The sequence below is a fragment of the Mustelus asterias genome, chromosome 15, assembly GCF_964213995.1.
Source record: "Mustelus asterias chromosome 15, sMusAst1.hap1.1, whole genome shotgun sequence".
NCBI classification, from domain to species: domain Eukaryota; kingdom Metazoa; phylum Chordata; class Chondrichthyes; order Carcharhiniformes; family Triakidae; genus Mustelus; species Mustelus asterias.
The window spans coordinates 86,529,819-86,557,215 of record NC_135815.1 but is presented as its reverse complement, the minus strand read 5'-3'; the positions used below and the strand labels follow the sequence as shown (position 1 = coordinate 86,557,215).

The window sequence follows — 27,397 nt, the reverse complement described above, 5'->3', positions numbered from 1 at the left end:
CTAAGGGCAATTTTTAGCATGGCCAATCAACCTAACCCGCACATCTTTGAACTGTATTGTTTTACTTCCTCAGGGGAGTTTGTCCTCTAGACATATCTGGAATTAAAAGTCTAATGGTGGCCATGAAACCATTGCCGATTGTTGTAAAAACCCATCTGGTTTGCAAATGGTCTTTGGGGAAGGAAATCTGTAGTCTTTACCCGGCCTACATATGATACAGATCCACAGCAATGTGGTTGACTCTTAATTGCCCTCTGAAATGGCCTTGTAAGCTACTCAGTTCAAGGGTAATTAGGTTTGGGCAACAAATGCTGGCCCAGCCAGCGATACCCACCTCTCATGAATAAATAAAAAAAACACCCAGCCAAAATCAGAAATAACTACTCAAGTGATTGTGGGACGAAATGCCTGATGAAATGGTGGACTGCTTTCATTGCAGATGATCTAAATGTACAAAAAAAAGCTAGTTTAATTTGATGCAGCTTTGCTTCTTTAAAGTAAAGTTTATTTATTAGTCATAAGTAAGGCTTACATTAACTCTGCAATGAAGTTATTGTGAAATTCCCCTAGTTGCCACACTCCGGCGCCTGTTCAGGTCAATGTACCTAACCAGCATGTCTTTCAAACTGTGGGATGAAACCGGAGCACCCGGAGGAAACCCACGCAGACACAGGGAGAATGTGCAAACTCCACACACACACTGACCCGAGGCCGGGAATTGAACCCGGGTCCCTGGCGCTGTGAGGCAGTAGTGCTAACCACTGTGCCACTGTGAGTAAAGGAAAAACTATCATGATTAATGAACTGATTTAATAAACAAGGGAAATTGTAAGCTTTTCTTGCAAAAACCTTTTAAGTGACAGATGTCGGTATCAGTTTGTGCAGATTGAAATATTGAGAAAGATTAGCAGTATATTTACAAGCCACTGATTCTGCAAGTCCATGAACATCTGGATTATAGCCGCTGAAATAATATAGTTATTTTATAAGCTTGTAACAGACTCTTTAAGATAAAACAATGGGGAGTCCCCACACTAATAGAAAACCACTAAAGTAGATTTATGATGCTTGAATGTTAACAGATGTAACTCTTGAAACAGCATTTGAAGTCCTCACGTTTGTTATTATAATTGAAGCTAAACTATAAAATCTTTACAACTGAAGAACTTAAACGACACCAGATTACACACTTGTTCTTTGATAAACATATTTAAATGTTTAAAGCCTTAAACACATTTGTGTAGATTACTTTTTAAATACTTCCACGCTTGAATTAAACCCTTACTACTTGGATTTTACTCAACTTATATTTTTGTATAGAACTTTTGTCCAACTGTTTCACAGTTGCCATGGAAATTTTATATACACACAGAACTATTACTCAGCATTTCCTCTCTCTCATACTAAGCTGTTTTCTTTCAGATCTAAACATTTAGCCTTAATAACTTCGTAAATATGACGAACTTTATACTATTTCAGTCTATTTTCCAAGGTATTAATACAAGTAGTAATGAAGGAACATTGAGGTACAGGAAGGCAGAAGAAGAGCCATTTGGTGCAGAGTAACTAGTTTCTGCTCTGCTAATGTAGCGTGGTTTTGATATGCCCAAAGGTGGCTCGGTGTTGGTGGTGGAAATTAAGTAATGGTGGTGCTGTTGCAGACTGGGAAGGTTGTTGGAGCTTTTCTGGTTTCAAATGCTCATTTACTGACACTTATATGATACAAGTATTCATCCACCCAAGATTAAATTTTTCCACGCCCTGCAGTAGGCCTGTAAGGAATACTGCATTACTGGAAACATTGTGAATGGAAGTGAACACTGATATCATCAACAAGCAGCCAATTCTTGATCTTATGATGTAGGGAAGTTCATTGAAGAAATAGCTGAAGATAGCTGGGGCTAGGATTCTGCCCTAGTGAACTCCACCAGTCAGGTCCTAGAGCTACAATGCTGATAACCATCCTCCTGCATGTCAATTGCTGCTCAAGTTCCTGGAGACTTTTCCACTGGCCTTGAATTTTGCTAGGACCTCTATATACCACTTAGTTGAATGATGCTTTGGTGTCAAGGACAGCTACTCTTTCTGAGTCTAAACATGGACAATAGAGCTGAACCCAAAAATAGGGCTGAGAGTGACTGCCTTTGACATCAAAGGTAGCATTTGACTGAGTGTGGCATCAAAGAACCCTAGCGAAACTGGTGTCAGTGAGATTTGGGGAAAACTCTCCACCAGTTGGAGTCATACCTCACACAAAGAAAGATGGTTCTGGTGGTTGGAAGTCAATTATCTCAGCTCCAGGACATCACTGCAGGAGTTTTTCAGGGTAGTGACCTAGGCCTAGCCATCTTCAGCTGCTTCACCCTCCCTCCATCTTAAGGTCAGAAGTGGGGATGATTCTTGTTGATTGCACAATACTCAGCACCATTCACAACTCTTCAGATATTACAGTAGTCCACGTTCATATGCAGTAAGACCTGGACAAAATTTAGGCTTGGGATGCCAAATGGCAGGTAACATTCGCAGCACACAAATGCAAGACAATGACCATCTCCAATAAGGGAGAATCTAGCAATCTCCCCTTGACGTTCCATGGCATTACCACCGCTGAATCCACACCACTCCTCCCCCATCAACATCCTGGGGGGATGGTTAACATTGACCAGAAATTGAACTGGACCAACCAAAGCAAGTCAGAAGCTGGGAATTCTGTGTTGAGTAACTAACCTCCTGACTCCCCAGGGCCTGTCCACTATCATTAAGACACAAGCCAGGAGTATGATGGCATACGTTCCTCTTGCCTTGATGAGTGCAACTCCTACAACACTCAAACAAATATGACACTATCCAAGACAAAGCAGCTCACTTCATTGGCATCCCATCCACCACATTCGCTCCTTCCACCACTGACGCACAGTGGCAGCACTGCAGCAACTCACCAAGGCCCTTTCGACAACATCTTCTAAATCCGTTACCCACACCATCTAGAAAGACAAGGGCAGCAGTTGTATGGGAACCCCCACCATTTGCAAGTTCCCCTGCAAGCCACAGCACATCCTGGCTTGGAGCTATATCGCCATTTCTTCATTTATTAAGTCAAACTCCTGGAACTCCATTCCTAACAGCACTGTGGATGTACTTACACCAGATGGAGTGCAGCCGTTTAGGAATGTAGTTCACCACAACCTTCTCAACTGCAATTAAGGATGGACAATCAATTTTGGCCATCCCAGTGATGCCCACATCCCATGAGCAAATAAAAAAGGTTCAAGCTATGACAAAATTAGGAGTTGAATGCTTTCCGTGGAACCCAAATTGAGCACCAGTGTGTAATTGACACTTGAGAATACTATTCCATAACTCATTTTCCGCTAGCTAAAAGGATTAGCTGAATCATTTAGCAAGAGAGATAATAGGAACATGATTCAACAAAGTAGTATCATGAGTACCGTTGCAAAGCGCAAAGTGCTGTGTTTTTTAAAATTTTCTGCTTAATAAGGGTGCTGCAGTGATTTTTTCAAAGTAACTGGAGCCCATGTCAATCACATTAATCTCATTTCTTCATCAGAAATGATCAGATAATGATTAAGGATGAGCCCAAAGACTTCCGATCCCCACTAGCCCCGGATTCCAGATAATTACTGGAAGAAGATCCAAAAGCAAGAAAGGAATGAGCAAAAAGCAGAACAGCAAGAGAGGGAAAAAACAAGTGAAAGAAAGAGATAGATGCGAGTGAAGACGCAGAGGATATATAATTGAAAGAGGGATAAATAACACTGAGAAGAAATAGCAACTGGTCCAACCAGCCTGTCTCGGATAGTTATTTGATGAAGAACGGGAACACTAGACCCCCAAAAGGATGTTGAAAAACTGGTGAAAATGGGCAAACATGGGAGATGAAATTTTAATGCTGAGAAATATGAAGTGATGCATTTTCATTGGAAGAATGAGAGGCGATATGAACTAAATGGTACAATTTTAAAGGGATTGCATATACAAAGAGACCTGGGTGCATATGTGCAAGATCACATTGGCATGACAAGTTTACAAGGCTGTTAACACAAATGGGATCTATGGCTTTATAAACAGAGATAGCATAGAGTACAAAAGCAAGCATGTTATGCCAAACCGTTTTATAAGTTACCGGTTAGATGGAGTATTGTGTTCACTTCTAAGCACCGCATTTTAGGAAGCATGCCACCCAAGAGAAGATGCAGAGGAGATTTACTAGAATGGTTCCAGGGATATGGGATTTGAAAGCTCTTCATAAATGGCAAAAAGTTAACAGAAGATTTAATAAGTATTTAAAAATCATGATGGATTTGATACAGTAAAAAAAGAGAAACTGAATCTGGTGGCTGAAGGGTTGGTAACCAGAGAATGAATTTCAGGCCATTGGCAAAAGAATCAGAGGTGAGCTGAGGAGACGTTTTTTATTCAGGGACTTGCCACGATCGAGACTGTGCACTGCTTGAAAGGTTAGTGGAAGTAGATTCAATAACGACTTTCAAAAGAAAATTGGATACTTGAAGGGTGAATATTTGCTCCCCCGAAAGCCATTTGTACATCTAAATTACTATAGTCTCCTATCGCTTGCTTTTCTTGCATTTGGGGGTTAGAGGCCAATTTCCCAGAGTTTTTTTTCCTAAATTAGCCTACAGTTATTTTTCACCGTTACTTTGCCTACCCCAGGAGATTGTGAGACTGCAGTGGGAGGAGGAGGAATTGTTTGTAACAGCTCTGGTGAAACAGTCCTTTTTCATTTGCTCATATTTATCTGTGCAGATTAATTTTTGTATGGATTTCAGGAACGCCAGAGAATTACAAGTGGGTATAACTTGCCTTACGTGTAGAAAGATAAAACATATTCAAAGTTACTCCTCACAATTTATTTTTGCCAAGCAATTTTTCTGCAGTTTTCAACCAAGTCCTACAGCAATAAAAGCAAAATCTTGTTCCATTGTGTGGCTGCTTTGGACCCATTCTTTTGGGAATGAAACACAGATTTTTGTAATAGGCTTACATTAACACTGCAATGAAGTTACTGTAAAAATCCCCAGTCCCCACACTCTGTGGCACCTGTTTGGGTACACTGAGGGAGAATTTGGCATGACCAGTGCACCTAACCAGCACATCTTTGGATTATGGGAGGAAACCGGAGCACTGGAGGAAACCCACAAAGACATGAGGAGAACTCCACACTGGCAATGACCCAAGCCAGGAATCGAACCTAGGTCCCTGGCACTGTGAGGCAGCAGTGCTAACCACTGTGCCACAAAGCTCAGTTGATTAGGAATTTGATTACATCACAGGATAAATTTTTGAATGGTCTTGGCTCGTATCTGTGAGGCAATTCACCCAATATTATTACTATTTGGACCTTTTTTCTAAAACCAGTCTGTCTTTTGGGAGATCGATTATGAAGGCAGACTTTATTCAAAAGATTAAATGTGCTTCCTAGTGTGAAGAACTGAGCTAATATCATTTGATAGCTGGACAATAACTGAATGCGGAGAGCAATTGCATGCCTTGCATAGCATACATACCGAAGTAGGGTTATTCTCATTCTTCGAATATAAGTCATCCTTCACATTCCAAGCTTACATTATCCACAGCCATTTTTTCTCTTTCTAACCTGGAATACACCAGAAAATGCTGTGATAGACTATATTCATATAATATTTCTATTATTTTCTTGGGTTCTAAGATTTGTAATCCCTGAGAACAGCCTTATACTGGAAGGGGAAATAGGAGGAATCATAATATGCTTATATTTACTGCATTAAAAGTCTGAAAGGCGTTATGTTTCCCTTCTCTCATGACATGCCTGAAAATGACTAGGCTAAATCTTTGAAATACCGAGCATTAGCTGTGTTCCAAAGAGGAACTCTACACTGAAACCATGCAGTTTCCCCCCTTGTAACAAAATAATTTTTATTTTTCATCACTTTGGTACTACAATGCATTCATGTATCAACCATTTCCTTTGCCACATTGCTCTCTCCAGCACTTAACGATGTTGCCACATTAGTGGGGTGTTGTGGTTACAAGTCCCACAACATGAGATTTTGCTGCTTAACAACGCAGATTTTGGAATTGTACTTTTCAGCATTTCAAGTAACCATGATCATTGGTCAATTTCTGATTTTTTTTGGTGTCATAATTGAAAAGCAACAGCTTCATCCCTATTGATGAATGGAATTCCAGTTCACATATTTTGAAACAAATTTGTGCATGTGTATTTAGTGATTAACTCTATTGTTTCAATACATGATAACTCGCAGAATAAACTGTGACCAAGAAAATAAAGCATGCTTTGTCTGGCATGTTCTTTGCAAATAACCTTTTACTCATGGTGGTTAGCACTGATGCCTCACAGTGCCAGGGACCTGGGTTCAATTCCAGCCTTGGGTGACTGTCTGTGTGGAGTTAGCACGTTCTCTCCGTGTCTGCATGGGTTTCCTCTGGGTGATCCGGTTTCCTTCCACAGTCCAAAAATGTGAAGGGAGGGTGGTATAGCCATGCTAAATTGCCCCTTAGGCTCCAAAGGTGTGCAGGTTAGGTGGATTAGCCATGGTAAATGCGCAGGGTTGTGGAGATAGAGCGAGGAGTGGGCTTGGGTAAGATGCTCTTTCAGGGGAGTCATTGCAGATTTGATGGGCCGAATGGCCTCTTTCTGCACTATAAGAATTCTATGGATTCATGATGCATGAGTCCTTGTGCATGAGACGCAAAAGCCCAGTCTGCAGGTACAACAGGTGATCAAGAAGGCAAATGGGATGTTGGCCTATATCGCGAGGGGGATAGAATATAAAAGCAGGGATGTCTTGATGCACCTGTACAGGGCATTGGTGAGGCCGCAGCTGGAATACTGTGTGCAGTATTGGTCCCCTTATATGAGGAAGGATATATTGGCATTGGAGGGAGTGCAGAGAAGGTTCACCAGGTTGATACCGGAGATGAGGGGTTTGGATTATGAGGAGAGGCTGAGGAGATTGGGTTTGTACTCGTTGGAGTTTAGAAGGATGAGGGGGGAATCTTATGGAGACTTATAAGATAATGCGGGGGCTGGATAGGGTGGAGGCGGAGAGATTCTTTCCACTTAGTAAGGAAGTTAAAACTAGAGGACACAGCCTCAAAATAAAGGGGGGTCGGTTTAAGACAGAGTTGAGGAGGAACTTCTTCTCCCAGAGGGTGGTGAATCTCTGGAATTCTCTGCCCACTGAGGTGGTGGAGGCTACCTCGCTGAATATGTTTAAAGCGCGGATGGATGGATTCCTGATCGGTAAGGGAATTAAGGGTTATGGGGATCAGGCGGGTAAGTGGTACTGATCCACGTCAGATCAGCCATGATTTTATTGAATGGCGGGGCAGGCTCGAGGGGCTAGATGGCCTACTCCTGCTCCTATTTCTTATGTTCTTATGTTATGTTCTTATGATGCTGATAAGCTTATCATTGACTTTGCTCAGTGACTGAACATAGGATAATATTGGAATAAGTTATCTCTGTGGATGGAAAATGTTATCTTAAATAAATTATGTTCAAGTTGTAATGTACCTCAGAATAAATGAGTACAGTCAGGTTCTGGTATAGTGATGGTGCTTTACTGCAACTGCCCCTTATGTTTAGTCTCATTGAGCCATCTAACTGAAGTCCATCCTTTGTTTGTTGGGGCCAATAGAAATTTCTCCTTAAGTTAAAGTTTATTTATTAGTCATGAGTAGGCTTATGTTAACACTGCAGTGAAGTTACTGTGAAAATCCCCTAGCCCCCACACTCCGGCATCTCTTTGGGTACACTGAGGGAGAATTTAGCATGGCCAATGCACCGAATCAGCACTTCTTTCGGACTGTGGGAGAAAACCAGAGCACCTGGAGGAAACCCACGCAGGCACGGGGAGAATGTGCAGACTCCACACAGACAGTGACCCATGCTGGGAATCAAACCCGGGTCCCTGGCACTGTGAGGCAGCAGTGCTAACCACTGTGCCATCGTGCCCCCCACTTTGTTACTGCCTCACAATACCTCTGTGAATTCCCCCCTTCTTTCTGTTTGTTTCATTCTAATTGTCTCTCTCATCATTTGTATTTTTCTTCCTGCTAATTTTCACAATTGTTTTGGTACAAAACGTTCCTCCTAATGTCTCCCTAAATTCAAGATGTCACAATAGCCTTAATAAGAATATTAGGCACTTAATTGATACAAACGGGCCTCGCTGATATAATATTTGTAATTGTGTTTACCAGACATATTTACAAAATCATCTTTGACATACAAGTAACTTTGTTTCATGAATTATTTATGTTCTAAACATATTAATTGTTTTGCTCTATTTCTAGCGGTGTTTTGCAGTATTGGATTAAGATCATCTGCATTTTGTTTATCCTTTCCTCTCAAAATTTTGCTCCTTTTTCACAATTAATGGCATCAAAGGTTTTTTTTCCTTCCCTTTACTTCTCACAATGGATTTGCAACTCGTGCTGCAGCTGTAATTTGCCCTGGGATGTTTTTAGCCTGCAGTGGGACGGGTGATCACTGCCATATTCAGGGCTGGCTAATTCTATCTGCTTTGCCTGAGGTTGACATCCAAATGCTGGATGAATTCCCATCAGGCCTGTGCAGATGTTAGTTTCCCTTGGTGATGCAACAAAGAAAATAATCCCAAACAAAGGTATAGAATCACAAATTTTAATTATGGTATTCAGTATAAAACATTTTTAAAAATTTTGCCTATCTATTTTTGAAATGTTATTTTCTTTCCTGTCCATATCTTGTTTAAAGACAGTGTGAGAACTCCAGGGAATTCTCCAATCAGGCTGTTGTGAGTGGAGAATTTAATCTGTTTCACAATCTAGAGGAGAAAACATTGAGATAAGTCAGACATGGGAAATTATTTAGCCCAATAGGGGATCAGCCTTTTCTACCTTCATTTTCAGCCGTAATTCTTTCGGCAAGAGCAGCAAAGACATTAAGTGTTCATGTTCCTTAAAATGGCTCCCAAAAGGTAGTTACTCCCTGTGGAGCTCTATCTCGGCACAGCTGATTCTTTGAAGAGAGAATAAGGATGCAAATCTGAGGAAAATCTGGAATTTAAAAAATGTTAAAATTGTCATCAGGTTGAAAATTATCAACAATTATGGGTTTTTGCAGAAAATATTCACCTTCATCCACTCTCATTTTTGCAAATATATACAAGGCCATACCCTAATTTTCTTGCAGGAGTGGTACAGGGGAAGGAAACCAGCAGCTATTGAAACAAATGTAATTTTTCATGTGACATGGGGTAGGACTACATTAGTCATACAACAACAAAAAAAATTATCAGTACTTTGTTGGACTATGCATATTATAAAACTGTTTTATCTCTGTATATCTGTTTGGGTAGGATCTGATGAAGTGTACAGCCTTTGCAACAGCAGATGAATACCATCTAGAGAATCTTTGCCATGATCTGATGTCAAGTGGTTACCATGAAGTAACAGATCTGCCGAGAGGTAAGACTAGCCATTGAACTCTGTATCTCAATGAGATTTTTAACTCTGTCGTAACCATAAACTATAAATCCCCACATGAGAGATTTCACTACACTGTATGGATATGGCCCTATAAGGCTTAAAGGAAACGTATGTCAAGTGGGGTCATGGCCTAGAGTTTGCTGAAGCAAGACAACTTGCAGTAAAGGTGTCTGCACCTTTTCTCAGCTTTCTGCTGCAAATAATTTTGTACTGCAAATTTTTGGAAGTATGGGCTGATAGTGGTGCAGCGTGCTGGACCTCTGGGTTCTTGGGGAATGACGGGACCAGTAGTCAATCTCAATTTTTTTTATTCATTCAAAGATGTGGGCTTTGCTGGCTGACCAACATTTATTGTCCACCCCCAATTGCCCTTGAGAAGGTGGTGATGTGCTACCTTCTTCAACCACTGCAGTCCATGTGGTGTCAACACATCCACAGTGCTGTTAGTTAGAAAGTTCCAGAATTTTGAGCCTGTGACAATGAAGGAATGGCAATACAGTTCCAAGTCGGGGTGGTGAGTGGCTTGGGGCGGGAGCTTCCAGATTGTGATGTTCCCGTTATTCTGCCAGTCTTTTCCTTCTCGGTGGTAGAGGTTTTTGGTTTGGAAGGTGCTGTCTAAGGAGCCTTGGTGAGTTGCTGCACTGCATCTTGTAAATGGTACACACTGCTCCGATGTGTGTTCATGGTGGAGGCGAGTGAATGTTTGCAGATGGGGTGCCATTCAAGTGGGTTGCATCGTCCTGGATGGTGTCGAGCTTCTTTGACTTGATTTATTATTGTCACGTGTATTAGTATACAGTGAAAAGTATTGTTTCTTGCGCTATATAGACAAAGCAAACCGTTCATAGAATACATAGGGGTGAAGGAAAGGAAAAGGTGCAGAATATAGTATTACAATCATAGCTAGGGTGCAGAGAAAGATCAACTTAACATAAGGTAGGTCCATTCAAATATCTGATGGCAGCAGGGAAGAAACTGTTTTTGAGTTGAGTGTTATTGGAACTGCACTCATCCAGGCAAGGGGACAGTGATAAGAGTTAAGGATCAAGAAAGAAACAAAGGGATGATGGAAAAGAAAATATGAATTTGGGGGGGGAAATCCTAACCCACAAGAATGGGTGGGATTTAATTTTTTTAATTCTCAAAGCTGAGCATCCTGGCTCCAGCATGCTCCCTTTCTGTCTTAATGAAGATGCATTTTGGTGCTGGTGTGAAATCTACACATGAAGTTGGGAGGTTAGTCCTCTTGTTGCTGTGGAGAAAGGCAGAGCTGTGACTGGTGACAGGATTTTTGGGGTAAGAATTAGTTTTAAGTACTTTTCCGCGGGTGTTATTTATTTATTTAATTTAGTTTTAAATTTTGGCGCGCAACCGGCAGTGGCCGCGGGGTTTACTGGGAAGGGTCTCTTGAGTTTTTTTTTTAGTGCACAGGAGGTTTAAAAGGCAGGTCCCACTGTCTAGCGTGCAGCGTTGGGAGCGGGCAGCGGAGTGAGACGGAGCTGAGTGAGAACTGAGGGGCTTTGGCTCATCGGGCTTAGGCAGAAAGGGCGAGCAGGGGTGAGTTTCTTATTTTTAAAAAATTTTATTTATAAGTTACTTTTCTCCGGGTACCTTGGTAGAAATAATTTGGAACAGAGAGGAATAATCTTCATTCACTTTTTTCCCTGTGTTTAAAAGGGCAATTATGACTGTCAGGCCAGTATGTTGTTCCCAATGTAGGATGTGGGAGGTCCTGGAGGCTCCTAGCCTCCCGGACGACCATATCTGTGCTGGGTGTGTTGAGCTGCGGTTCCTAAGGGACCATGTTAGGGAACTGGAATTGCAGCTCGAGGACCTTCGCCGGGTTAGGGATAGTGAGGAGGTCATTGACAGGAGCTATCGGCAGGTGGTCACACCGGGACCACGGGAGGAGGGTAACTGGGTAACAGTGAGGAAGGAGAAAGCTCGGGTGATGGTGAGCACCCCGGTGGATGTGCCCCTTAATAATAAGTACTCCTGTCTGAGTACTACTGGGGTGGACAGCCCACCTGGGGGAAGCAGCGGTGGCAGTGTCTCTGGAGCTGAGCCTGGCCCAGTAGTGCAAAGGGGTAAGGAAAGGAGGGTAGTGCTAATTGGGGACTCTACGGTGAGAGGGTCAGATAGGCGTTTTTGCGGACACAGACGGGACTCTCGGATGGTGGTTTGCCTCCCTGGTGCAGGGGTCCGGGATGTCTCTGGTCGAGTCCCAGAAATCCTGAAGGGGGAGGGAGAGGAGCCCAAGGTCGTGATGCATATAGGTACTGCTGACATCGGTAGGAAGAGGGAAGGGGTCATGAAAAGAGAATATAGGGAGTTGGGTAGACAGCTGAGAAAGAGGAATGCAAAGGTAGTAATCTCGGGATTGCTGCCTGTGCCGCGGGAGAGTGAGAACAGGAATCGGTGGAGAATTAATGCGTGGCTGAGGGACTGGAGCAAGGGACAAGGATTTGGGTACTTGGATCATTGGGACCTCTTTAGGGGCAGGTGTGACCTGTTTAAAAAAGACGGGTGGCACTTGAATCCCAGGGGGACCAATATCCTGGCGGGAAGGTTGGCTAAGGCTACTGGAGAGACTTTAAACTAGAAAGGTTGGGGGGAGGGAATCGAAATGAGGGGACTGAGAGCGAGGAGGTTAGCTCGCAAATAGATAAGGAATGTAGACAGGGTAAGAGGGAGGTTAGACGAGTGAGGGAGAAGGGAAGTGCTCAGGCTGAAGGTCTGAGATGTGTCTATTTTAATGCCAGGAGTGTAGTGAATAAAGTGGATGAGCTTGGAGCGTGGATTGCTGCTTCGAATTGTGATGTGGTGGCCATTACGGAGACTTGGATGTCTCAGGGACAGGACTGGGTGCTTCAGGTGCCAGGTTTTAGATGTTTCAGGAAGGACAGGGAGGGAGGCAAGAGAGGGGGGGGAGTGGCACTGTTGATCAGGGATAGTGTCACGGCTGTAGAGAAGGTGGACGCCGTGGAGGGACTGACTACGGAATCTCTGTGGGTGGAGGTTAGGAATAGGAAGGGGTCGGTAACTTTGCTGGGTGTTTTCTATAGGCCGCCCAATAGTAACAGAGATGTTGAGGAGCAGATGGGGAAACAGATCCTGGAGAGATGTAGGAATAACAGAGTTGTCGTGATGGGAGATTTTAATTTCCCAAACATAGATTGGAATATCCCTAGGGCTAGGGGTTTGGATGGAGAGGAGTTTGTTAGGTGTGTCCAGGAGAGTTTCCTGACACAGTATGTGGATAAGCCTACTAGAGGAGAGGCTGTTCTTGATCTGGTGCTGGCTAATGAACCTGGACAGGTGGAGGATCTCTCGGTGGGTGAACATCTTGGGGATAGCGATCATAATTCTATCTCCTTCACGATAGCATTGGAAAGAGATAGGGTCAGGCAGGCTAGGAAAGTGTTTCTCTGGAGTAAAGGGAAATACAGTGTCATCAGGGAGGAAATTAGACGGGTAAATTGGAAGGAGGCATTCTTGGGGAAAAGTACCGAAGGAAAGTGGAGGATTTTCAAGGAATGTTTGTCTGGAGCTCTGCATGACAACGTTCCGATGAGACAGGGGGGTGTTGGTAGGGTACGGGAACCGTGGTGCACGAAGGTTGTGATGAACCTGGTAAATAAGAAAAGAGAGGCGTACAGAAGGTTCAGAGAGCTAGGAGGTGTTAAGGATTTAGAGGAGTATACGCGATGTAGGAAGGAGCTTAAGAAGGAAATTAGGAGAGCGAGAAGGGGTCATGAGAAGACCTTGGCGGGTAAGATTAAGGAGAATCCCAAGGCTTTCTACAAATATGTCAAGAGTAAAAGGATGAGATGTGAAGGCATAGGACCCTTAAAAGGTGAAGGGGGAAAAGTTTGTGCGGAACCGTTAGAAATGGCGGAGGTGCTTAATGAATACTTTACCTCGGTATTCACGGTGGAAAGGGATCTGGGTGGTTGTACTGCTGGATTGCGGAGGACAGAAAGGATCGAGCATGTGGACATAAAGAAAGAGGATGTGTTGGAACTATTGAATGGCATCAAGGTTGGTAAGTCGCCGGGACCGGATGGGATGTACCCCAGGTTACTGTGGGAGGCGAGGGAGGAGATTGCGGAGCCTTTGGCGATGATCTTTGCATCGTCGATGGAGACGGGAGAGGTTCCGGAGGATTGGAGGATTGCGGATGTGGTCCCTATATTCAAGAAAGGGAACAGGGACAGCCCGGGAAATTACCGACCGGTGAGTCTAACCTCAGTGGTTGGTAAGTTGATGGAGAGGATCCTGAGAGACAGGATTTATGATCATCTAGAGAAGTTTAGTATGATCAAAAGTAGTCAGCACGGCTTTGTCAGGGGCAGGTCGTGCCTTACGAGCCTGGTTGAGTTCTTTGAAAATGTGACCAAGCACATTGACGAAGGAAGAGCGGTGGATGTGGTCTATATGGACTTCAGCAAAGCGTTCGATAAGGTCCCCCATGCAAGGCTTCTTGAGAAAGTGAGAGGGCATGGGATCCAAGGGGCTGTTGCCTTGTGGATCCAGAACTGGCTTGCCTGCAGAAGGCAGAGAGTGGCTGTGGAGGGGTCTTTCTCTGCATGGAGGTCAGTGACCAGTGGAGTGCCCCAGGGATCTGTTCTGGGACCCTTGCTGTTTGTCATTTTCATAAATGACCTGGATGAGGAAGTGGAGGGATGGGTTGGTAAGTTTGCTGACGACACCAAGGTAGGTGGTGTTGTGGATAGTTTGGAGGGATGTCAGAAGTTGCAGCGAGACATAGATAGAATGCAAGACTGGGCGGAGAAGTGGCAGATGGACTTCAACCCGGATAAGTGTGTAGTGATCCATTTTGGCAGATCCAATGGGATGGAGCAGCAGTATAAAATGAAGGGTACCATTCTTAGCAGTGTAGAGGATCAGAAGGACCTTGGGGTCCGGGTCCATAGGACTCTTAAATCGGCCTCGCAGGTGGAGGATGCGGTCAAGAAGGCGTATGGCGTACTAGCCTTCATTAATCGAGGGATTGAGTTTAGGAGTCGGGAGATAATGCTGCAGCTTTATAGGACCCTGGTTAGACCCCACTTGGAGTACTGCGCGCAGTTCTGGTCACCTCATTACAGGAAAGATGTTGAAGCCATTGAAAGGGTGCAGAGGAGATTTACAAGGATGTTGCCTGGATTGGGGGGCATGCCTTATGAGGATAGGTTGAGGGAGCTTGGTCTCTTCTCCCTGGAGAGACGAAGGATGAGAGGTGACCTGATAGAGGTTTACAAGATGTTGAGGGGTCTGGATAGGGTGGACTCTCAGAGGCTATTTCCAAGGGCTGAAATGGTTGCTACGAGAGGACACAGGTTTAAGGTGCTGGGGGGTAGGTACAGGGGGGATGTCAGGGGTAAGTTTTTCACTCAGAGGGTGGTGGGTGAGTGGAATCGGCTGACGTCGGTGGTGGTGGAGGCAAACTCGTTGGGGTCTTTTAAGAGACTTCTGGATGAGTACATGGGATTTAATGGGATTGAGGGCTATAGATAGGCCTAGAGGTGGGGATGTGATCGGCGCAACTTGTGGGCCGAAGGGCCTGTTTGTGCTGTGACTTTCTATGTTCTATGTTCTATGTTCATTATTGCAGGTGAGTGTGTACCTACTGACACTATTAACAATTTTAGGAGACATTAGTGAGGTATTTTGAAATTGTTTTTAACTTTGGTCCTAATTTAGCTTGTGCAGCATAGGTTTCTCAGGGCAGGAAAACAGAGGTGAGTTTGAGCAGAAGTTCAGGTGGGCATTTTAAACTCCTCATTGCCCCAGCTATGTAAAAGCTCACTTATTGTAGCTGGTATCTCCGTTTCCTCTGGAAAATGTTTGGCAGAGGGTACCTGCGAGACTAGAGCTTTTTCCAATCTTGGAGGATTTCAAAAAATCAAGCACATGATTGGAGTTGTATTGAAATGGCTTGACAGCACATCAGAGGAGGAAAACTATCACCATCTACATCAACAATGATGTGTTGCAATGGGATCAGAAAGTGCAGAAGAAGGAGGTGCATAGGGGAAAATGTGAGGTGGCAGGAGGCACTACCCACACCACAAGGTTTACAGGCAGAGTCTGTCAGATCAGTTGGCATAGTAAGAAGTCTCACAACACCAGGTTAAAGTCCAACAGGTTTATTTGGTAGCAAATACCATAAGCTTTCGGAGCGCTGCTCCTTCGTCAGATGGAGTGGTCTCTGTTCTCCAACAGTGCACAGACACAGAAATCAAGTTACAGAATACTAATTAGAATGCAAATCTCTACAGCCAGCCAGGTCTTAAAAGGTACAGATAATGTGGTTGGAGGGAACATGAAACACAGGTTAAAGAGATGTGTATTGTCTCCAGACAGAACAGCTGGTGAGATTATGCAAGACCAGGGGCAAGCTGTGGGGGTTACTGATAATGTGACATAAATCCAACATCCCGGTTGGATCAGTTGGCAGCAGACATCTGCAACCTTCTAGAGGGATAGAAGATCCTGTTGGACCTAGCACCTCTAGCAGCAGTAACATTGATCACCACCCTCAGGTTGTGACTTCCTGATCCTTCCAGGGTGCTAACAGTGATATATCCAGCATATCCTAGTTGGCTGCATAAAAACGCATAAGGCAGGACACAGACAGATTGTTTTCCAGGACCATAAAATTATGTAAATATCCCCTATGATGGCAATAGCCCCAGATTGAACACACATTCAGAATAGGCTCTCTGGCTCCCTTTTTGAAAGTCTTGATTGGATTGGCTCCATCACAATCTCAGGTAGTACATTACACTATTGGTCCTCTTTCCAGCCACCTTAACTCAGTGTCCTTTGGTTATTGACCCCATTCCCCAATGAGATCTGTTTCTCTCTATTTACCCTGTCTGGATCCCTCATGATTTTTAGTCAATTCTCCTCTCAATGTTCTCTTATCTAAGGAGACCAATCCCAGCTTTTCCAATCTCTCATCTTAATTGAAGCCCTCATGCCTGGAATCATTCTCGTAAATCTTTTCTGTGTGGTTTATGCACTTGTGGTTATCCCTGATATGAAAATTGTTCTGGTGCTCCCATAAGGAACAGGATGTGCAATCCATGGGGTAGAGGTGCCTTGCTATTGTCTTCATTAGACTAACTAACAGAAACAAACTGAAGACTTGGATTAAAAATAAACTCACCAACTATTCGCCAATTGCAAGAAGTGGTTTGTGGAGGTTTCATCAGTTTCCTGGGCGCCACTGTGATGCTTTCGTAATATTGAAGTCCAGCAGTCCAGACCTTTACAATCCAGGGTGCATACTTAAGAGCTGGTTTGTAGAAGAAAAGGGGTATTTCTTGCAAACCTGACTCAAGATACCTGTGAGGATTCCCATCAATGAGGTGCAGGAACTGTACAACAAGAGTCTCATGGTAACCAGCAAGTCTTTGGGAAGTTTAAGATCCACCTCCGATACCTAGAAAGGTCTGGGGCTGCCCTTCAATGCTTACCAGTGAGCTGTCATGATAGCTGGTGATTTGCTGCATCTTACAGAAGTTAACATTGCTAATCAGCTTTTTAGCTACTTCCAGCCAGGTTTTATTCTTGAGAATAGCAAGTTTCTTCCTTCTATTGCTGGGGAAGAACATCTTTGTGTTCCTGACTATACCCAGCAGTCATTCTAGCTATTTGTCACTGAATCTAGCTGCTGCCCTTGCTCCAGGTCCACTATCCTCCCAGAACATTTCCAACATCCATTTGTGCACTGTCCCCTTAAATATAGCTGAATTGAGTCATGTGGGTTCATATTAGAACCACTGCACAACTTGAAGACATGGAGCTTTGAATTCTAAATTACATTTTGCAGTTGAGGTGATATTTCTGATTCTGATCTGGTTATTTGACTTCTGTATTTCCCCCATGCAAATCTTCCCCCCCCCCCCCCCCCCAGAAGCCACCTTCAAATTAATATTGTGCAACTATGACATTTTTAAAAATCTGTGGAAAGGTTAATGGCAGACTCCATTTCTGATGGAGCGAAAGGAGGGGATGCACAAGTGATCCAGCGATTTGTGGCAATAGGCAACTGAAGAAGTATCACTTTCTCGCCAGAAATTGATGGATTTTTTCACACACTAACAACAGCTAGCGCTGTTATTTAAATGAGATTTAAATATACTAATCTGGTTCACATCCATGCTGGGTGGGAACCAGATTACCTCAGGACGCGGGGAGAATCCCAAAGGAAGTTGTTTCCGGCGCTGAGCATGCTATGGCCCCTCCCCGTGAATGTCCAGCCCCACACAACCCCAGTATGAGTGCGTGGGGCCGGAGAATCGCCCCTTTGAATATATATATTGTAAATATTTTTCAAAAATTGCTTTCTATCTCCTTCACTTGCTTTTCTCCTCTTTCTGGGCTCAGGTTCAGTGATAGACATGATTCGATCCTCTTTAGACACTGAATCTGACAACTTGTGCGGAAAATTACTGTCATGACAATAAATTCCATCATTCCAAGCCTTGCTCACCCAAAAGGGAAAGTGAACAATAGGGTACTTCTGTGTGCAAAGAAGAATAAATTTAAAATTTATTCACGTTATGCAACATTGCAGCTCGTGCTGCATAAACATCAGCACTTCATCAAAACCAATCTTTAATGGTCACGATACTGGATAAATGATGATTGCATATTACTCAATTTACTCAAGTAGTCCAAGTGACAATTAATGATCAAGTAATAATCATACAATTAGGATGAATTTGAATGTTCATTGATCCAGGAAATCAAACATTGTACAAATCTTCTGTGATGTCCATTTCTTATTCGCACTCCATTCTTGGGCTTTAATAATAACAGAAGTTACAGTGCTTTCATTTTCTGTTGTTTTTTTCCACCATAAAGTATGCTACAAATTGAACTGTATCACCCGTCTCTTTTTTTTGTTTTGCATTACTATAGTATTAAATCCTTTACAAACCTCTTTATTCATTCCTCAATATTTTTCCCCAGATGCCTCCAATGTCTTGGTAATTGGAACTGATATGTTGGCCAAGCCAAATGATTATGGACTAATTTTCTTATTCAGGTTGGTTTGCATTACATCTCTGCACCTACTACGTTCCTGTAAAATGTGTAATGTTTGGGTTGGCTCCAGTGCACTTTTGGTGTGTTTTGTGTTCTCTTGATTCAATTATATGAATTTTATACTAATGCAACTGATCACATTTTTGTTAAATCGACCCCCATTAAACAGGTGCAGCTTATGCAAAGGATTTTTGCAATCATTTTCCATTATTCTAACCGTTGAAACTGTTTTGTTAAATTCCAACTTTACTGAAGTCATGATAATTGAAAAAGGATGCATTTGGATCGATTTTTGTATACTGAGGTTTTAGATACCCGAGACATGAATAAATAGATGGCTGAATCTGAATAAGATGCTACATTATCATTTCATTTTGCATTTTCATAATACCACATAGTATTTATAACCATTTCAGCCCAACAAGTCCATCAAGTGTTTATGATCCTCCTGAGTGTCCACCCACTCTACTTCATCCAATGGTGTGGCACAGTGGTTAGCCTCACAGCGCCAGGGACCCAGGTCCAATTCCCGACTTGGATCACTGTCTGTGTGGAGTCTGCACGTTCTCCCCGTGTCTGTGTGGGTTTCCTCCGGGTGCTCCGGTTTCCTCTCACAGTCCGAAAGACGTGCTGGTCAGGTGGATTGGCTATGCTAAATTCTCCCTCCGTGTATCCGAACAGGTGCCAGAGTGTGGCAACTAGGGGATTTTCACAGTACCTTCATTGTAGTGTTAATGTAAGCCTACTTGTTACTAATAAATAAACTTTAACCTTTTAATCCCATTAATAAATCTTTCTATTCCTTTCGCCCTGATTTGTTTATTGTTCTATCTCTTAAATGCATCTTTGCCAATCATCTCAACCAGTCCCTGTGGTACCTAGGTCATTCTGAGTAATGAAGTTTTTCCAGAGTTCCTTATTGGATTTATTAGAGATTATTTTACACTTAATGGCTCCTAATTCTGATCTTAGCTGAAAGTGGATCCACCTTTCTCCAAGACTACCCTATCAAACCAGTTCATTATCTTAAAGACCTCTCACAGTCACCTTGCAACCTTCTGTTTTTCAGAGAAGAGTAACCCAGGCTGTTCAATTTTTTCTGATGGATATATCCTTTTAGTTCTGTATCATTTGTTTTCTCCACAGCATTCTGAGACTTGGTGAATGATTGTGCCGCGTCATGAATTTTCAATTATTTGACAATCCAGTTCATCCTCCCCTCCCCCCCCCTGCCCTTAGTTCCCTCATCTTAATCATTAGTATATATATTGTGAATAGCTGGGGTCCCAGCACTGATCCCTATAGTACCCCATTAGTCATTGCCTGCCAATCGGAAAAAGACCCATTTATTCCTACTCTTTGTTTCCTGTCTGCCAACCAGTTTTCTATCCATCTTAGTACACTTTCCCCAATATCATGTGCTTTAATTTTACACGCTAATCTCTTACGTTGGACTTTGTCGAAAGCTTTCTGAAAGTCCAAATTTGTTGGCTTCCCATCATCAACTTTATTAGTTACACCCTCAAAAATTCCAGTAGATTTGTAAATCCATGCTGACTCTGTCCAATTCTACCACTGTTTTCCAAGAGCTCAGCTATTAAATCTTTTACAATAGACTCTAGAATTTTCCTCACTACTGACGTCAGGCTGACTAGTCTATAATTCTCTGTTTTCTCTCTACCTCCCTTTTTAAATAGTGGGCTTACATTAGCTAGCCTCCAATCTGTAGGAAATGTTCTAGAGTCTATTGAATCTTGGAAGATGACCAATGCATTCGCTATTTCTAGGGCCACTTTCTTAAGTACCCTGGGGATTTATCAGCCTTCAATCCCATCAATTTTGCCAACACTACTTCCTTACGAGTACTGATTTCCTTCAGTTTCTCTCTCTCACTAAACCCTGTGTTCCCCAACATTTCTGGTATGTTAATTGTGTCCTCCATTGCGAAGTGAGAACCAAAGTATGTATTCAGTTGGTCAGCCATTTATTTGTTCCCCATTATAAATTCCCTTGTTTCTGATTATAAGGGACCTACATTCATCTTCACCAATCTTTCTCACTTCAGATACATATAGAAATTTTTACACTCAGTTTTTATGTTCCCCGCAAGCTTACTCTTGTACTCTTATTCTTAATCAATCCCTTTGTCCTTCTATGCCGAATTCTAAACTGCTCCAAATCCTCAGGTCTTGTTTTTTTTGGCTAATTTATGTGCCTCTTCCTTGGATCTATTACTATCTCTAATTTTCTTTGTAAGCCCTGGTTTGGTCACCTTTCCCAATTTACTTTTGCAATAAGCAGGGATAAACAATTATTGCAATTCGCCCATGCACTCTTTGAATGTTTGCCATTGTCTATCCATCCCTTTAAGAAATGCTTCCCAATCCATCATATTCACCTTGCACCTCATACCTTCGTAGTTTCCCTCATTAAGATTCAAGACCCTCATCACAAAATCAACTATGTCACTCTCCATCTTGATAAAGAATTCTGTCACATTACGAACCTGAGGCTTACACAATGCTCTCTGGACACATACAATCAAACCCACTCACATACCTGGAAATTAGATCATTGACCTGTGTGGAATCCTACTGCAACAGTCTACATTATAAGATCTAATGTCCAAAGTCTGGTGCACTTACAGTCTTCATATTTGAATGCAGGATGTTAATGTTGTTGAGTTAGGCACACCCACATTTCTAAGTCTTTGTATCTTACCATTGTATCCTGGATAAGCAACTCCTGTCCAACAAAAATGGGTATTTTATTTATTTCCAATTAATTATTTTGTTAATTACCGAGTGTCACACATCTGATTCCTGGCAATAATGGTGCTTGGGGAGGGAAGAATGCATCTGCTTTCCCTGGCGAGCTGATGAGGGAAGTCTTTGTCTGATTCCTGCCAATAAAGAGCTGTCAGTTTTCATTACTGTCTTGGGAAGATCATACAACAGCAAGTGAGAACAGATATTTTGGCTTTGTGAACCTCCAAACTTTAAGATCTCAAAAAAAGCTAATCCATAAAGAAGCTTTTATGTCTACTTCTGGCTTTTTTATTGTTGAAAGGACAAAATATATTCATAGCTGTCTGAGCTTATATGCACATGCAGATTTGATGCGGAACAATTAAAATTTCAGTGGCTGAACAAAACCATTGAGGATCTCTCTCCAATGCAAGAACTCTATGCCTCTGGAATTAATTTATCAAATTTCCTCATTCACATCTCCTCCATCACCTGTTACACATTCTGTTTAATACAAGACTTTGTGCACTAAGCTTTCTGTAGGACAGAGGTCCGCAATCTCATTACGCTTCTGCTCCCCGAGCTCTGCTGGCATCCTGTGCCCCAATGCCTCAAGGCCCGCATCCTTTCAATCTCTTTCATTTACTGTGCAGTCCTACCCCATCTTTCCTAAGAAACCTTCTCTAGCCCAATGTTTCAACTTGCACATTCTTGCTCTGAGCCAGGCTTACTCATCTGCTCCATCATTTCATTGCTACTTCACAAAACCACTCCAGTTTGTTATCACTACATCTCATTTTAACAACCTACCTCTTGACCATGCATTCAGTTCCCTGGCTTTAATATTTATACAGTAAGAAGTCTCACAACACCAGGTTAAAGTCCAACAGGTTTATTTGGTAGCAAATACCATAAGCTTTCGGAGTGCTGCTCCTTCGTCAGATGGAGTGGAAATGTGCTCTCAAACAGTGCACAGAGACACAAAATCAAGTTACAGAATACTGATTAGAATGCGAATCTCTACAGCCAACCAGGTCTTAAAGATACAGACAATGTGGGTGGAGGGAGGTTAAAGAGATGTGTATTGTCTCCAGACAGAACAGCTAGTGAGATTCTGCAAGCCCAGGAGGCAAGCTTGCAACATAAACAGTTTTATAAAATACAAATTGGTGACCAATAAATGTTTTACTACAGTGAGTCCACCTCACTTGCCTTAGAATGCCTCAGTGCTCTGGGATTATGTTGATGCCTTAAATATTAAGCTTAATCATAAGTAGTAGATCTGTCCTGACAACTCGGGTCTCTGCTGGTCTGCTCCTAATTATGGGTTCTCTGGGTTGATCTTCACTGCGGTATCGTTAATTTATTTTTTAAACTGATATATCTATCACCTATTGCTTGCCCACTTAAGCTTTACAAGGACATATGTATTAATATATTGTTAGTTTCCTTTAAGCTGCAGTTCAGATTGAATTGCCATTCTGCTGAACACAAGTCATCATAGAATCCCTACAGTGCAGAAGGAGGCTATTCAGCCCGTCGAGCCTGCACTGACAACGATCCCACCGAGGCCCTATCCCCATAACCCCACGTATTTACCTTGCTTATCCCCCTGTCACTAAGAGTCAATTTAGCATGACCAATCATCCTAACCCACGCATTGTTGGAGTCCTTGGTTCAATACCACTCTGCATGGCAACCTTATAGCATCTTTATAGGACATATCCCTAGAATGTTGTGAACTACAGTCCAGCTGCAGTAGTGTGTGGAGGGTACATCATTTTGCGTAATAAAGAGCCTTTTTGTGAGAAGTGCTTTGCTTCTAGCAATGGTGTCAGTTAGGTGGGTTACTCATTGCAGAAGACATTAAGTCAGGAGGCACAGTAAGTTGTGTGGATGGAAGGAGGAAATTGTAAAAGAGACATAGACCAAGTGAGTGAAGAAAACTATAATGGATCAGAGTTTGATGTAGGGAAGTGTGAGGTCATTTATTTTGGATTTGAGAAAGATGAATTAGTATGTTTTCTAAATAGAGAGCGGATGAGTTTTGGAAACAAAAGGAAATGGGGCCCATGTACACATTACTAAAAGCTAATGCACAGGTATGAGATAAGGGGAATTAGAATTGAAAAGTGTGGCAGTAATTCTTCAGTTGTGCAAGTGTTGATCAGACCTCATCTGGCATACTGCATTCAAACCTCTGCAGAGACCTTGCAAGGGCTGCAGTGCAAACTGGGTTAAAAGGATTAAATTATAAGGATAGGTAGCAAAGACCCCGGTTACACTTCCTTGAGTTTAAAAGATTAAGGGATAAAGGGTAATTTAATTATGGTATTTAAAATGTTTAAGGGATTTGATAGGATAGATATAAGGAAATTCTTTCCTCTGGAGAAGAAACCCAGAATGAGAGAACATAAAATTAGAACAAGGCCTTTCAGGAGTGAAATCAAAAAGCACTTTTTCACACACATGGTGTTAGGAGCCTGGAACTCTTTTCCACAGATGTCAGTTGGAAGTCAATTGAAATTTTCAAGACTGGGATATTTTTGAAATGCAAAAGATTTGGGCCGGGATTTTCTAGCTCTGCCGTGGCAGGACCCACCACAGTGGGTGCCAAATCTCCATTGATTTTTGGTGGGACCGGATGATGCCAGCAGTGGGTGGAGCTAGAAAATCCTACCCGTGGTTTCATGATGAATATTTTAATTCACTAAACTTATTTCACCAAACACTACCTTTGGTAGTGAACTTATCATTTGAGGTATTAAAGGTATCAATAATTGTTAATAGTTTGAGAAAAATGAATTGACTTTTGCATTTTCTATCTATGATTCAGTCATGGGCTTCTTAAGGCTGTGAAATTATATTCTATCCAGTCTATTATCTGGCTGTTAAAAGATAACAGATGGTCCTCTCCATGACCTTCTGCAACACTAACAATCTTTATTTCTTGCACACACAGGGAGGGCTCTGTTGTCTTTTGGAATGTGGAAGATAAAGCGGTAAGTTGAATCACACTGCATGTATCTAGGGTATAGTTTAGTTTACCTACGCCCTTTTTAACTGAATGTTTACCTCAACCTTCATTTTTATCTATGCTGGTATGAAGCATTCTTCATCATATAAACCAGTGGCACCTGCTTCCCACTGGTGGCACACACTTCTCATTCTGGCAACATATGCGGCCTCAGTCTAAGAGGTATTCTGTCGACTGGGGTACCTTGCAGTTCTGATTGTGCCAGTTAGTGGAAATAACTGCCCATTTTTATCACATCATTCTGCAAAACCTGGGGACTTGCTGCTCACTAATATCACGCAGTGAATCCTTTTAATACACACCAGTAATCAACAATAGCTTCTTGTCTCTTTCTATCAGCATTATTCAGTATTCCCTATTCAAAACATGGGTATGTTATTCCATTAATACTGCAGTGGAAATTAATTTATTTACAAGGTTTTTAATTAATGCACGTCTACATTTCACAATAAAATGTCGTCTTCACCCAGAAAAGACTTCGAAGTAAATAAAGCTAATAGGAGAGGCTTAATGAAACATTTTGAAAATAGATTGAAATGTTAAAATTCTCTCTGTGCTGTGCACCAGGTATGTGTATAGAGGTAGAAATGAACTCATTTATGAAGTGAGTGACAAAAGAATTGATCCAATGCAGTTCTGATGTAAGAACTCCAACAGGCCTATACTTTCTGATTACATAATTTTAAGGAGACAATAAATCATTGGGTTAATATTAGCATTAAAATCAATGTAAAAATCTCAGTTCGAGTGTGCTATTCAGATTGAAATCATTAAAGTTTGTATTTCAATGTGTTTTTTTTTTGTAAGCTGGTGCATTTTTATGAAATTAATCCTCTGTCTTTAGATGAAACGTGTTATGCAAATCTTGGAGCCACATGAGATCCAGCCATATGAAGTTGCTTTGGTTCATTGGGAAAATGAGGAAGTTAACTATCGCATTGCAGAGTAAGGGCAGTCAATTGTCTTACTTGATTAGAATGTTTTCAATGTTTGGTGAAAACCCAAAAGCCTAGAAAGGAAATGCTTCTTGTGTAATGAGTTGCTTAATATAATTTAGCCAGCATACAAGTTCATCTAGACATACATTAAAGTTCAGATAATCTGACCTTGATGGTAAACCCTCCCCACAACAAGTGTGAGAGGTTGATGAGGGGAACCAAACAATGTAAAACTGAGATCAGGGTAGTAGTGCCCTGAAAATCATAGTGCGGCACTTACAACCCATTTCTATCTGCCGCTATTTTGCTCAGATATTTAACAAGGGCCCAGACGAGAGCCTCATTAAAGTGTTCAAATATACCCTATGATGTCAGTAGAGCAACACATTTTTTTGTGAAGAACGTGTGGAAGCACTGAATCCATCCAGTGCCACTGCTCTAACATGTGATCTATCTCACAAGGTACCAATTTCTAAACTGGTCCTTGGGAAGGATGGAGCGAATGCTGGTGCTTCTTCAGGATGGTTGTCCCTCTCCCAGTCATATCTTGCAGAGTTCAGGTGTTCACATGGGAGAAGGGAGAAGGGCGGCACAGTGGTTAGCACTGCTGCCTCACAGCGTTCTGAAAGCTTGTGGCTTGTGCTACCAAATAAACCTGTTGGACTTTAACCTGGTGTTGTGAGACTTCTTACTGTGCTTACCCCAGTCCAACGCCGGCATCGCCACATCATGTCTCACAGCGCCAGGGACCCGGGTTCAATTCCCGGCTTGGGTCACTGTCTGTGCGGAGTCTGCATATTCTCCCTGTGAATGTGTGGCTTTCCTCCCACATACCGAAAGATGTGCTGGTTAGGGTGCATTGGCCGTGCTAAATTCTCCCTCAGTGTACCCGAACAGGCACCAGAGTGTGGCGACTAGGGGATTTTCACAATAACTTCACTGTAACTTAACAGTAGTGTTAATGTAAGCCTACTTGTGACAGTAATAAATAAACTTTAAAAGGGCAAAGGTCAGCAGGACATGGAAATTCTAGGCAGCAGTAAGGTAATTGGACTTGCTTGAGAATGGAGAACAAGTGCAAGCAGTAGCAGATGTCCTGCAGATCATAACCTCCAGCCTCGCCATCGTCAATGGACCTTGACCTGTTTGCTGCAGAGATTTCCATGTCTTATTCCTCCATCTGGCTGTCAATCTTTATATACAGTCTTTACATTATTACTTGTAGAAACTGATCCTTCCTCCGATATAATCCACTCCCGGTTACTATGGGGGAAAGTTTTATACCCTCTCTTATGGTGTGTTTGGAAGTAGAAAAGGCGTTTAATCAGACTGGAGGGTGGCTTGTGAGCACGCCGCCACCTTCCTGCCTCTAGTGGGCGGGCCTGTTGCCACACAGGAAGCATGACAAACAAACCTGTGCTGGCTACTTATGGTCTCCCGTGAGGGGAGGCTTCCCTCTTTCAAAGGAACACAGCACCCAATGTCGGGAAGTGGGTGGGACTACTGAGAGCTATCCCCATCCTTGCTGCCGAACCCCTGAAAGACATCTAATTCCAGCAAGCCTTCCTGGTGGAGACAACATGGGTCTCTCTGACTCTCCTGCCAGCAGGCAAGCTCCCCCCAACACTTCCATAAAATCTCCTCCAGTGAGCCATATTCTATTGCAGAAACAGAGGGAACAAGTTAGTATGTGGTTGTTAAAATTGGTTTGCGAACATGTAGGCATCATATCATGCATCATTTATTGTGCATGCTGAGAGACACAAGACGTGAGCAGGCTGACGAGGTGGTCATTTGTAAGAAGTGGCTTCAATGTGAAAGCAGTAAGCAAAATACTGGGTTGGAGTGAGATTAGTACAGTGTCCTGTTGTGATTGGTGGAGGAAGCAGGGGAGGAACGTGCTTTGCCCATAATTAATGCAGAGAAATGGTGAAAGGAAAACATAATTCACAGCCTTGCTTTAGCTCAATAAAGTATTTGTGGCATTGAGCCCAAGCCTTTGGACACGATATTGTTTGCCATCTCACTACAACATTCTGCAACATCTGCTTGGGCACCTTCATATCATCAAGGGGAATAGTCGCTTCACCTCTTCC

The 27,397-nt window shown here is 42.6% G+C and overlaps 1 protein-coding gene across 2 annotated transcripts in view; it reads left to right on the top strand.

Moving 5' to 3' along the window:
- Positions 1 to 27,397, top strand: part of rmnd1 (required for meiotic nuclear division 1 homolog) — an 85,495-nt gene that overhangs the window by 31,937 nt on the left and 26,161 nt on the right. For both annotated transcript variants that reach the window (XM_078230283.1, XM_078230282.1), the window contains 4 exons: positions 9,387 to 9,495; positions 18,505 to 18,580; positions 24,289 to 24,328; positions 25,208 to 25,308. In XM_078230283.1, coding sequence (XP_078086409.1) covers positions 9,387 to 9,495; positions 18,505 to 18,580; positions 24,289 to 24,328; positions 25,208 to 25,308 — 326 coding nt within the window. The remainder of the gene's footprint in view (positions 1 to 9,386; positions 9,496 to 18,504; positions 18,581 to 24,288; positions 24,329 to 25,207; positions 25,309 to 27,397) is intronic.